General features: G+C 41.6%; 1 protein-coding gene across 1 annotated transcript in view; it reads left to right on the top strand.

Annotated features, from left to right (window-relative positions):
- ripor3 (RIPOR family member 3) overlaps positions 1-12,376 on the top strand; it is a 74,665-nt gene that overhangs the window by 47,609 nt on the left and 14,680 nt on the right. The window contains exons 11-13 of the mRNA XM_066664783.1: positions 2,225-2,370; positions 9,848-9,977; positions 11,075-11,287. Coding sequence (XP_066520880.1) covers positions 2,225-2,370; positions 9,848-9,977; positions 11,075-11,287 — 489 coding nt within the window. The remainder of the gene's footprint in view (positions 1-2,224; positions 2,371-9,847; positions 9,978-11,074; positions 11,288-12,376) is intronic.

The following is a 12,376-nucleotide window of genomic DNA, read 5'->3' on the forward strand; positions in this document are numbered from 1 at the left end:
TTCTCTTTAAAACATATCTTTATTACAGCAGATCCCCAATGTTCAGGCCCCCTGGTGGACAGTAAGTGCCACTGTGATACACTATGCCCTCAAACCAGTCATTAACTTCACTTAAGGGATCAGAACCTTTCTGAGTCTGGTCAATATGTATTTAATGTTCTATTACTATGGCATATTAGGTGGTTGCTATGTGCTACGTGTTGCTTGTTGGTGATGGCTAGTTTATTCCTAAGATTTGACTATGGCATTCCACTTTATAAATTGCTTGGTGATTGCTATGGTGCTTCCAGATACTTGCTATGAGTTGCTAGTTGGTTGGCTGTGTGTTGTTAGCACTTTGCTATGTGCTTTGTGTTGCTTGTTACAGTGTTTGTTGCTAGGGTATCTCAGGTGGTTGCTATGTGCGTTATGTTGCTAGTCAGTTGTTGTAGGTGTTAGCTATTATTTTCTAGGTGGTTGCTATGGACTCGTTTTTGTGATGTCTAATAAATCCAACGTTATAGATGCATTTAGCCCACACACAACCTAAGTTCAAAAACTTTTGAACAAAGATCAATAGAGTGCGGCCAATCAGAACAGAGCTCATTTACATATTTCAAATTAGAATAAGAATAAGAAAAATAAGCTTAATTATGATTATGAGAGGTTGCAAAAGGTCAGTAAAACATAAATAATTAATCTTTATGGTGGATTAAAGTGTGTAAATGTTATTAGCAACAAAAGAAATGAAATAAATGAAGAGTATGGGCCCTGTAACCTGTGGCTGTTCGGAAAAGCAGAGAACACAGAAAATCTCAAACGTGAAGCCAGGATTTATAGTTAATCCATGCAGTAAATCAGACCCTCAGACTCACTGAGTGTTGGAAGGGGGTTTAAGGGAATGTTTCACTGAAGAATGTTAGCAGAACTGAAAGTGAATTAGAGCCAGCGATTATTTCTGTAGACCACTCACTACTTCAGTTTCACTAACTGCTGCAGCTGAGAGTTCTTTTTACTGATCAAAATATTCCTTGAGATGATTGAAGCTGTAACAGCCCCCCCCCCCCCCCCCTCACATTGAAAACTGAAGTGTTTAACGTCCTCTCAGAGCACTGCTGTTGTTTGTAGTATGTAATGTTACATGATCAGTTCCTCCTCCACCATCGTCATGTTTGTTGTTGTTGTCAGAAACTGTTGACTCTACATTGCCCTCTAGTGGATGTATTACTTAACCTCCATGCCATTGTAAAGGACACAGAAGTATGTGAAAAGGGACGGTTACAAGGTTCGAAACTGATGTATTCCTGTACATATATAAAGAGAGTCTTTAAAGGAGACTTATGATTGTAATTCAATGACTTTTTATAAAATTCAGAACATGTCTCCTCTCCATGTGCTGCTCTGCAGTCGGTTTGCTCTGGAAACCGCTCTAATGTGTTTACGAAGCCACAGTGTCTGTAAATGAGTAAAAAAACTAAGTGTCTGGGTCCGGTGCTAGGCTTTTTCTCTTTCTGCTCATGAAACCAGCAAAGGGAGAGACCTCCAAATGTAAAACAATCATAAAAACAGGTGAGGATGCTGCTCTATTCCTGCTCCATAGGCGAGTAATATTTAATTATTTTTGCTGTTTCAGATCATTTAGGTTGGATTCTCCTAATTCCGGAAAGCACTAACTGCATGAAAGTAAACACAGAGTGAAAGTGCTACAAAACTAAACAGCTCGAGTTACACATGAGTTTCTGTGGGAATTCAAACAGTGAATACACACTTACAGATGAGTTACATTTCAGCTGCTTCAAACAACAGTCGTTCTCTCCTCAAACACCTTAAATTGGAAGTGCTTCTGAACATAAACAAACCAAAGAGAACTGCAGTTCCCTACAATCATAGATGTTGCCTTTAAGGTCATTGTTGAATGTGTCTATTTCTGCCATTCTCTGTGAATGAAGTGTTTATTTAATGTATGAAGAGCACAGTGCAACACTTGCAGGTCGACTGTAAACTGAATGTGTTGCTCAAAGCTTCATGGTGAATCTTCAGGTTTTGTTCCTGACACACAGCTCCAGGGTCTCAGGGTCCTGCTTTGGATCCTCAGGTCACTGAGGAGAGGATCTCTTATGTTTAGGTTACAGGTGTGAAGCACTCTCCTGGTCACGGTAGTTAATGTCTAGGTAACGGAGTTGAAGAGACTGACCTCTCTCCTGGTTGGCATGATTAATATCTAGAACCCTGTGCTGTGTTCTAGGTAACGGAGGTGAAGGGACTGACCTCTCTCCTGGTCGGAATGGTCACCTGTAAGAGTGCTGATTTCTTCATGGCTCGTCCTCAGCTGATGGTGGTGGACATCACAGAGCTGGGGACAATCAAACTCCAGCTGGAGGTCGTCTGGAAGTGAGTGGACCATGTATTTGCAATTTATCACACACACACACACACACACACACACACAAACACACACTGTTCTCCCCGTGTCTGCGTGGGATTCCTTCGGCTGACTGTCTGTGAGGAGTGTGGTGTGTTCTCTCTGTGTCTGCGTGGGTTTCCTCCGGGTGACTGTCTGTGAGGAGTGTGGTGTGTTCTCTCTGTGGACACTGAAAAACAAGACACTGGAAAACAAGATACTGGAAAACAAGACACTGAAAAACAAGATACTGGAAAACAAGATACTGGAAAACAAGACACTGAAAAACAAGATACTGGAAAACAAGATACTGGAAAACAGGATACTGAAAAACAAGACACTGAAAAACAAGATACTGGAAAACAGGACACTGGAAAACAAGACACTGAAAAACAAGATACTGGAAAACAAGACATTGAAAAACAAGATGCTGGAAAACAGGACACTGAAAAACAAGAAACTTAAAAACAAGATACTGGAAAACAAGATACTGGAAAACAGGACACTGAAAAACAAGACACTGAAAAACAAGACACTGAAAAACAAGATACTGGAAAACAGGTCACTGAAAAACAAGACACTGAAAAACAAGACACTGAAAAACAAGATACTGGAAAACGAGGTGAAGGGACTGACCTCTCTCCTGGTCGGAATGGTCACCTGTAAGAGTGCTGATTTCTTCAAGGCTCGTCCTCAGCTGATGGTGGTGGACATCACAGAGCTGGGGACAATCAAACTCCAGCTGGAGGTCGTCTGGAAGTGAGTGGACCATGTATTTGCAATTTATCACACACACACACACACACACACACACACACACAAACACACACTGTTCTCCCTGTGTCTGCGTGGGATTCCTTCGGCTGACTGTCTGTGAGGAGTGTGGTGTGTTCTCTCTGTGTCTGCGTGGGTTTCCTCCGGGTGACTGTCTGTGAGGAGTGTGGTGTGTTCTCTCTGTGGACACTGAAAAACAAGACACTGGAAAACAAGATACTGGAAAACAAGACACTGAAAAACAAGATACTGGAAAACAAGATACTGGAAAACAAGACACTGAAAAACAAGATACTGGAAAACAAGATACTGGAAAACAGGATACTGAAAAACAAGACACTGAAAAACAAGATACTGGAAAACAGGACACTGGAAAACAAGACACTGAAAAACAAGATACTGGAAAACAAGACATTGAAAAACAAGATGCTGGAAAACAGGACACTGAAAAACAAGAAACTTAAAAACAAGATACTGGAAAACAAGATACTGGAAAACAGGACACTGAAAAACAAGACACTGAAAAACAAGACACTGAAAAACAAGATACTGGAAAACAGGTCACTGAAAAACAAGACACTGAAAAACAAGACACTGAAAAACAAGATACTGGAAAACGATAATGGAAAACAGGATACTGAAAAACAAGACACTGAAAAACAAGACACTGGAAAACAAGATACTGGAAAACAGGACACTGAAAAACAAGACACTGAAAAACAAGACACTGAAAAACAAGATACTGGAAAACAGGTCACTGAAAAACAAGACACTGAAAAACAAGACACTGAAAAACAAGATACTGGAAAACAAGACACTGAAAAACAAGATACTGGAAAACGATAATGGAAAACAGGATACTGAAAAACAAGACACTGAAAAACAAGACACTGAAAAACAAGATACTGGAAAACAAGACACTGAAAAACAAGATACTGGAAAACGATAATGGAAAACAGGATACTGAAAAACAAGACACTGAAAAACAAGACTCTGAAAAACAAGATACTGGAAAACAGAACACTGAAAAACAAGACACTGAAAAACAAGATACTGGAAAACAAGATACTGGAAAACAAGATACTGGAAAACAGGATACTGAAAAACAAGACACTGAAAAACAAGATACTGGAAAACAGGACACTGGAAAACAAGACACTGAAAAACAAGATACTGGAAAACAAGACATTGAAAAACAAGATGCTGGAAAACAGGACACTGAAAAACAAGAAACTTAAAAACAAGATACTGGAAAACAAGATACTGGAAAACAGGACACTGAAAAACAAGACACTGAAAAACAAGACACTGAAAAACAAGATACTGGAAAACAGGTCACTGAAAAACAAGACACTGAAAAACAAGACACTGAAAAACAAGATACTGGAAAACGATAATGGAAAACAGGATACTGAAAAACAAGACACTGAAAAACAAGACACTGGAAAACAAGATACTGGAAAACAGGACACTGAAAAACAAGACACTGAAAAACAAGACACTGAAAAACAAGACACTGGAAAACAGGTCACTGAAAAACAAGACACTGAAAAACAAGACACTGAAAAACAAGATACTGGAAAACAAGACACTGAAAAACAAGATACTGGAAAACAAGACACTGAAAAACAAGATACTGGAAAACGATAATGGAAAACAGGATACTGAAAAACAAGACTCTGAAAAACAAGATACTGGAAAACAGAACACTGAAAAACAAGACACTGTAAAACAAGATACTGGAAAACAAGATACTGGAAAACAGGACACTGAAAAACAAGACACTGAAAAACAAGATACTGGAAAACAAGACTCTGAAAAACAAGACACTGGAAAACAAGACACTGAAAAACAAGATAATGAAAAACAAGACACTGAAAAACAAGACACTGAAAAACAAGATACTGGAAAAAAAGACACTGAAAAAAAGACACTGAAAAACAAGATAATGAAAAACAAGACACTGAAAAACAAGATAATGAAAAACAAGACACTGGAAAACAAGATACCGGAAAACAAGACTCTGAAAAACAAGACTCTGAAAAACAAGATACTGGAAAACAAGACACTGAAAACAAAATACTGGAAAACAAGACACTGAAAAACAAGACACTGAAAAACAAGATACTGGAAAAAAAGACACTGAAAAACAAGACACTGAAAAACAAGATAATGAAAAACAAGACACTGGAAAACAAGACACTGAAAACAAAATACTGGAAAACAAGACACTGAAAAACAAGACACTGAAAAACAAGATACTGGAAAAAAAGACACTGAAAAACAAGACACTGAAAAACAAGATACTGGAATACAAAAATAAGCACTGTGGCAAATGTAATTAAGTGGCAAATGTTTGTTAATTAATTTATTAAACATAAATAAAATATAATTTTATTTCACTATAGTTTTATAAAACGATACATTGGTGGATTTTATTTACTATTACATGAAAAAATGTTTCCACTTTCTGAATTTTAAAATGTATTGAATTTTAAAGAAAATTATTACAGAAACTGATTTCAACTGACTTCTTTTAGAATAATATTTTTATTTTCATTGATTAATCTAAAAATTTTCATTGGTCAGAATCACAAACAAACTTCAGTGACCATCCCAGGATAGTCTTACACCATCTGTAAATTCTCTAGAGGAGCAAAGTTGGGACATAATCCATAACAACTGCAACCCTACAATGGTGAAATATAACGTACAAACTCCAGCGAACGTCTCAGGACATCTTTACAGTTCTCTAGGCCTCGTCTATGTTTGCCGTGTCACACAGCTGTAATAACTATAAACTCATCCATTCATTCAGCACATTTTTCTAGCTCTTTGGTTGTACAGAATTAATGACTGCTCCTTTAAGAACACATCCAAGTCTCACTCAGGGTTCTCCTAGAACCTGCTTAATGTTCTCCCAGAGTCTAGAACCTGTAGAATGTCCTGCAGCTGGAGAAGGCCTCTGTTCTGTGGGGAATGCTGTATTTCAGAGCGTTTTTCCATAATTGAGCTTCCCAAAAATTCCCACCATCTCCCCGACCGCTCACTGCAGCGATAACACACTCCAGCTGCGGAGGAACAGCTGATCACAGAGGAAAAGAGGAGAGAACCCCTCTCTCTCTCTCTCTCCTTCTCTATCCCCTCTCACTTTCTGTTCCCCTACTCCCTGCTCTCTTTCCCTTTACATCACCTTTCATCTCTTTCTTTCTCTCAGAACATTTAACTTATTTCTCTCTCCCTTCGTCTGTCATTCCTTCATTCTCATTCCCTCTCTTTCCATTTTTGTTTCCCTCCCCTATCTCCCCACTCCTCTGTCTCTCTCCCACCACCCATCTTTAAAGAGACAGTACAGTAGACTCTGAGGTCTGTGGCATCTCTGTTCACACTTCATTAAAGCGTTTAATTTCTGTCAGACGCTCAGATTCACAGGGTTCTACATCCAGCTCAACACCAAACTCCACACCCGGCTCCACATCCAGCTCCACACGCAGCCCCACACCTAGCTCCACATCCAGCTCCACACCTAACTCCACACCCAGCTCCACATCCAGCTCCACACCCAGCAACACACCCAGCTCCGCACCCAGTTCCACATCCAACTCCACATCCAGCTCCACACACAGCCCCACACCTAGCTCCACACCCAGCCCCACACCCAGCAACACACCCAGCTCCACATCCAGCTCCATACCCAGCCCCACACCTAGCTCCACATCCAGCTCCACACACAGTTCCACATCCAGCTCCACACCCAGCTCCACACCAGTTCCACATCCAGCTCCACACCCAGTTCCACATCCAGCTCCACACCCAGTTCCACATCCAGCTCCACACCCAGCAACACACCCAGCTCCACATCCAGCTCCACACCCAGTTCCACATCCAGCTCCACACCCAGCCCCACACCTAGCTCCACATCCAGCTCCACACCCAGTTCCACATCCAGCTCCACACCCAGTTCCACATCCAGCTCCACACCCAGCAACACACCCAGCTCCACATCCAGCTCCACACCCAGTTCCACATCCAGCTCCACACCCAGCCCCACACCTAGCTCCACATCCAGCTCCACACCCAGTTCCACATCCAGCTCCACACCCAGCCCCACACCTAGCTCCATAACCAGCTCCACATCCAGCTCCACATCCAGCCCCACATCCAGCTCCACACCCAGCTTCACACCCAGCTCCACACCCAGCTCCACATCCAGCTCCACATCCAGCTCCACACCCAGCTCCACACACAGCAACACACCCAGCTCCACACACAGCAACACACCCAGCTCCACATCGAGCTCCATACCCAGCCCCACACCTAGCTCCACACCTAGCTCCACATCCAGCTCCACACACAGTTCCACACCCAGCTCCGCACCCAGTTCTACATCTAGCTCTACATCCAGCTCCACACACAGCCCCACACCTAGCTCCACACCCAGCCCCACACCCAGCAACACACCCAGCTCCACATCCAGCTCCACATCCAGCTCCATACCCAGCCCCACACCTAGCTCCACATCCAGCTCCACACACAGTTCCACATCCAGCTCCACACCCAGCCCCACACCCAGCCCCACACCCAGCTCCACACCCAGTTCCACATCCAGCTCCACACCCAGTTCCACATCCAGCTCCACACCCAGTTCCACATCTAGCTCCACACCCAGCAACACACCCAGCTCCACACCCAGCTCCACATCCAGCTCCACACCCAGCCCCACACCTAGCTCCATACCCAGCTCCACATCCAGCTCCACACCCAGACCCCCCTGACATCCACTGTGAGACAGTTGGTAAGTAGTGCTTGGTCGTCATATAACTAATGGTCAGTTGTGGTCCATAAGCTGATTTTAATGAAGACAATGGGATCTAAATTCATCAGTTGGACCAGATAAGAACCACAGGAGCACACAGACATGGAAGTACAGTCCCCTGCAAAGAACTGGAAACAGTGAAGGAGTAAACAAGGAACATCTGAAACTGATGTGATCAGGAGGAGTGTAGAGACAAGGGGTGGAGCTAAAAAGATATAAACACAAGCTCATGGTCTAGAGAGATGTGAAAAACAGGATCTGTGTGTGTCCAGAAGTATGTGGACACCACGTATAAAAAGGGAATCCAGCTGCTTTAAGTTTCACTCAGTGCTTGTATGCGCAGTGTTAATAATCACCATAGAAAAAAATGAAAATGAAATGGGACGCTCTGGAGCAGCTGCACATGAGCTGATAGTCACCATGCCCAATGCCAGTAGTCTGCCAGAGACATATTAAGCCCTTTTGTATTGGGCTGTGTAGCAGTAGAACTGTGACAGAGCTCTTTCTAAAACCTCTGGGATGAGTTGGAGTGGTGAGTGTGATCCAGAACCCAGACACCAGCCCCTGACCCTCACTGATGATGATGTGGACCAGCGCCCTCAGATCCTCACAGTAATGTTCCTGCAAACAACTTAAAACCTTCCCAGAGCAGCAGAAGACCTTACTGCAGCACGAGGGACGTGTTTTCACCAGTGACGTCTCACTCTCGAGTGAAAGTAACCTGAGAAAAGTTTAAAGTTTAAAGATTAAATCTGACCTTTGTGAAGTTACAGTGAAATGTAAAACCAAATCTAAACCACAGCAGATCTCTCAGTTTAAGCTCAACCACCGTAACACACGCAAGATTTCCTCTTTTCAGGCTTTTAGACTCCGACATTTAATGCTCTGTTTCAAATTCGCTGAAGAATGCAGCCCGAAGCTGTAGCTGTGAAGTGGAGTCTGGTTCTGATCAGGTTCGGACTCATTAGAGTCCTGGCTCTGGGTTTAAAGGAGCCATTTTCACCACCACAAAGCAGCACACGAGTTTTATGAAAGTGATTATTCACTGTTTATACATTGTTCTCTATAAAGATCAACTCACATGATGAAGCCGGGGAATTAAACTGCTCTATCGTCCCTGAATGAACCAGTTAATGATCCACAGAGTGGGCCCTCCCTCACGAGGGTGGCTGTGTTCAAACTCGGATTGGTACGAAATCCCTGACACCTCCAGGCCACAAGGTGTCAGTAAAAACACTGTATCAAATCATGAAGAAGAATAACTGAAGATCTGGGGTCCTCACCAGCCCCACAGCAGCGTGCTCCCCCTGTCTACACAGCCCTGTGCTTTCAGCACCTGTTCCTTTAAATGATAATGAGCCGCTCGCTGTTCACCCCGACCCCGAGCGCACAGCAGTGAGGAGCGAGGAGCAGAAGCTCTGTTTTTTTCACTTACATTTGATTACAGCTGTTATTCACAATTTTCTAAAGATTTTGATCCCAACCCCACCTCTTTTTACAAAAACACTCACATCTTTTGCTTCCAAACTCCACTGGTATTCACAGAAAATTACAACTTTGTATTGAACAAACAAAATAAATTGAAATACTTTTTTACAGTGAAATTATTACAAGTGACATAATTTATGTATGTATTCATTTGTCTTACTGTGCCCCCTCTGCAAAAGTTCTATGCTTCCCCTAGGGGGGCGCACCCCCCATTTTTGGGAACCTCTGGTTCATAGGCTAATGCTGAACGTTGGTAACGGTTAGCTGCATCATTAGTGCAGACTTGTTGCTCAGCAACCAGAACTAAAAGGGATGATGCATTTTTTTTGTGGAATAAACAAAACATATCAAACGAAACTATGTTCCCTCTCTTTCTGTTTCTTTTTCAGCCCGTTTGACAGCGGTGAGGTGAAGCCTGTGATGTCATCCGCCAGCCGCCAGTCTGTCCACAGCAGGAAGGGCTCTGTTTACAGCTGGACACCCCCAAACACCCCCAGCTTCACTGAGAAGTACTTTCTAGTGAGTTATGCATGAGACCTATCTATAAATTACAAATCCAATTTTAGAAAAGCAGCTAACACGTTAAATTAATGTTCACTAATTAATCATTAATTACAGAATGGATTATGATTAACTCCCCATTATTTACTCAGTAGTTAAGTCTTCATTAGCTGTTACTAAGCATTAACAGTTACTTAGTAATTAAGTGAACTGGTAATTAATAGGTTGGTTTATATCTTAATTACTACTTACTCCATTGTTAATAAATTAGTAATTATGTTCATTCATGTAACACAACTTATGCATTAATGCTGCTAATTATTCTAATTAATAATTCATTATTAATAAATATACTACTAATTAGTTCATTACTAAGTATATTAGTTAATACTGTATCATTTACAGTAATTCTGCTAATTATCTGTTAATTAACCTTCTTATCTTTTTTCTCATGGGTCCTTATTCATCAAAGCTAATGACATGCTTTTGTTGGTTTTCTAAGTAAAAATATGTGACACATCCTCCAAAAAGAACAAATTTTCACATGTCAGTGCTGCCACACAAATACCTAGTAGTATCTCCAAAATGTTTCAGTAGGAAAACATTCTTAAATCCCACTCTCATGTCACATTTCTTATAAAAACGAAATCAAATTTAATTTGTCGTATATAGAGTCATACATGGCACAACTAGCGGTGAGATTCTTTGATGACTGCTCCTTCAAATGGAAGAGGTCCAATAATGTTAGAGATAAAGAGATAAAGAATAATGGTATAAAAGGGTAAAAAATAAAGATCTCAAATAACAAGATAACGGTGTTTACAGAGATAACAGTGAGAAATAATTGCCAGGGTGAAGCCCTTACTGGAGAAGAATAAATGAAATCTAATGGAAAAATATTTTATTTTATTCGGGAGCATTTCTATTTGTGCATCTTCTGTGGAGGATGTGTCACATCTCAACATCAGCAAAACACCTGTTATTTCCAGAGGAACCTAAACATTTGTCTGAATAATGTAGTCAGTTTAAACGGTGTGGGGTTCTATTAAACTGAGCTCATCTCTTTGTGCGTTAGATTTATCCTGAGATTAACCCTTTCCCTCTCTCTGTGGCAGTCGATGATGCGTCAGCTGCAGGACCCAGACGGCTCATTTTCGATCGGCTCTCGTGAGTCCAAGGGCGTGTCTCTGCTCAGTTACCTGTCGGACTCAGCCCAGGTTCTCACCCCCCCTGCCTACGAGAGGGAGAAACGCCCCCCGCTCACCCCTGACCACCAAATGGACACACACTCAGTGGACGATGACCTCCTGAAGACCCCACTGGGAGAAGTACGACTAACAAACAAAAAAGTTCATGAAATGTGTAAAGTTCATTTACAAATGATTTAATCCAAGAAAGAGTTGTTTCAGTAACTAGCAGTTAAACCAGCTCTGCTCAACTCAAATAAATACTTTGAAAGAAACTGTCAAGGCCAAGCACGAAGTTAAGGGACTGAAGCAAGTGCAGAGACGGAGGTTTATTAAACAAGTAACGAGGACTAAACAAAAGGAGTACAAACCCACAGTGAACGACAAACTAGGGAACACAGAGAGGGAACAATAGGAAAAACCCATGAACGCTCAGGGCTCACAGGTGTAGGGCATGGCTAAGACACCTGGCAGGGAAAAGTGAGAAGGTAGTTACGTTCAAAAGCCTAGGCTGCAGCCAATCTTGCTTGTGTTTCTCGGACGCTGCGTCATAGAAATCTGTTCCAATGTAAAAGACCCTTCGTCTACAGCCAAGAAATGCAGCCTACATTCGGAGTCATTTCGAGGATGCACCAGATGTATCCTCAGTTACCCCAGTATAACTTCACTAATATGAAAGTACAGGGGGTGAGAAAGAAGGGGCAAGAGCAAGAAACAAAGAATGAGATAAAGAAAGCAACAAGAATGTATTATTATTAACAAGAATGTTAAGGTCTGTTAAGGTGTACTGTTGTTCTGTTGCATGATTAGTAACAGAAACTAAAAACAAAAGGTTAGATTTATAGACAAATATACAGACAGATACAGATTCAGGAAAATATTTGTCTCTATACCATAATTTTAAAAAAGTTTATTGGCACATTACAGTACAAAAGCATGTATTTTATTTAGTAGTTTTTCATTATTAATCCCAGCTGAAATCTAAACGTTTAAAGTGGAAGTTTGGGTTTTAATAACATTTTTAAATAGTATTATTTTGCAGGATAATATTAATAATCAAATACAAACTATTTTATCTTATTCATGTTAGTGCTTCAAGGCAGACCAGACCTTTCCAGTGACGTCACAACGCAGCCTCCTCACACCGCTCCATTTGTGGGACCTAGGTTAATAAGAAGGAGTCTTCATAGGATAGTGCTACCTCGGCTGCAGCCTAGGCAGCTAGTGTTC

Source organism: Hoplias malabaricus, chromosome 3 (assembly GCF_029633855.1).
Source record: "Hoplias malabaricus isolate fHopMal1 chromosome 3, fHopMal1.hap1, whole genome shotgun sequence".
NCBI classification, from domain to species: domain Eukaryota; kingdom Metazoa; phylum Chordata; class Actinopteri; order Characiformes; family Erythrinidae; genus Hoplias; species Hoplias malabaricus.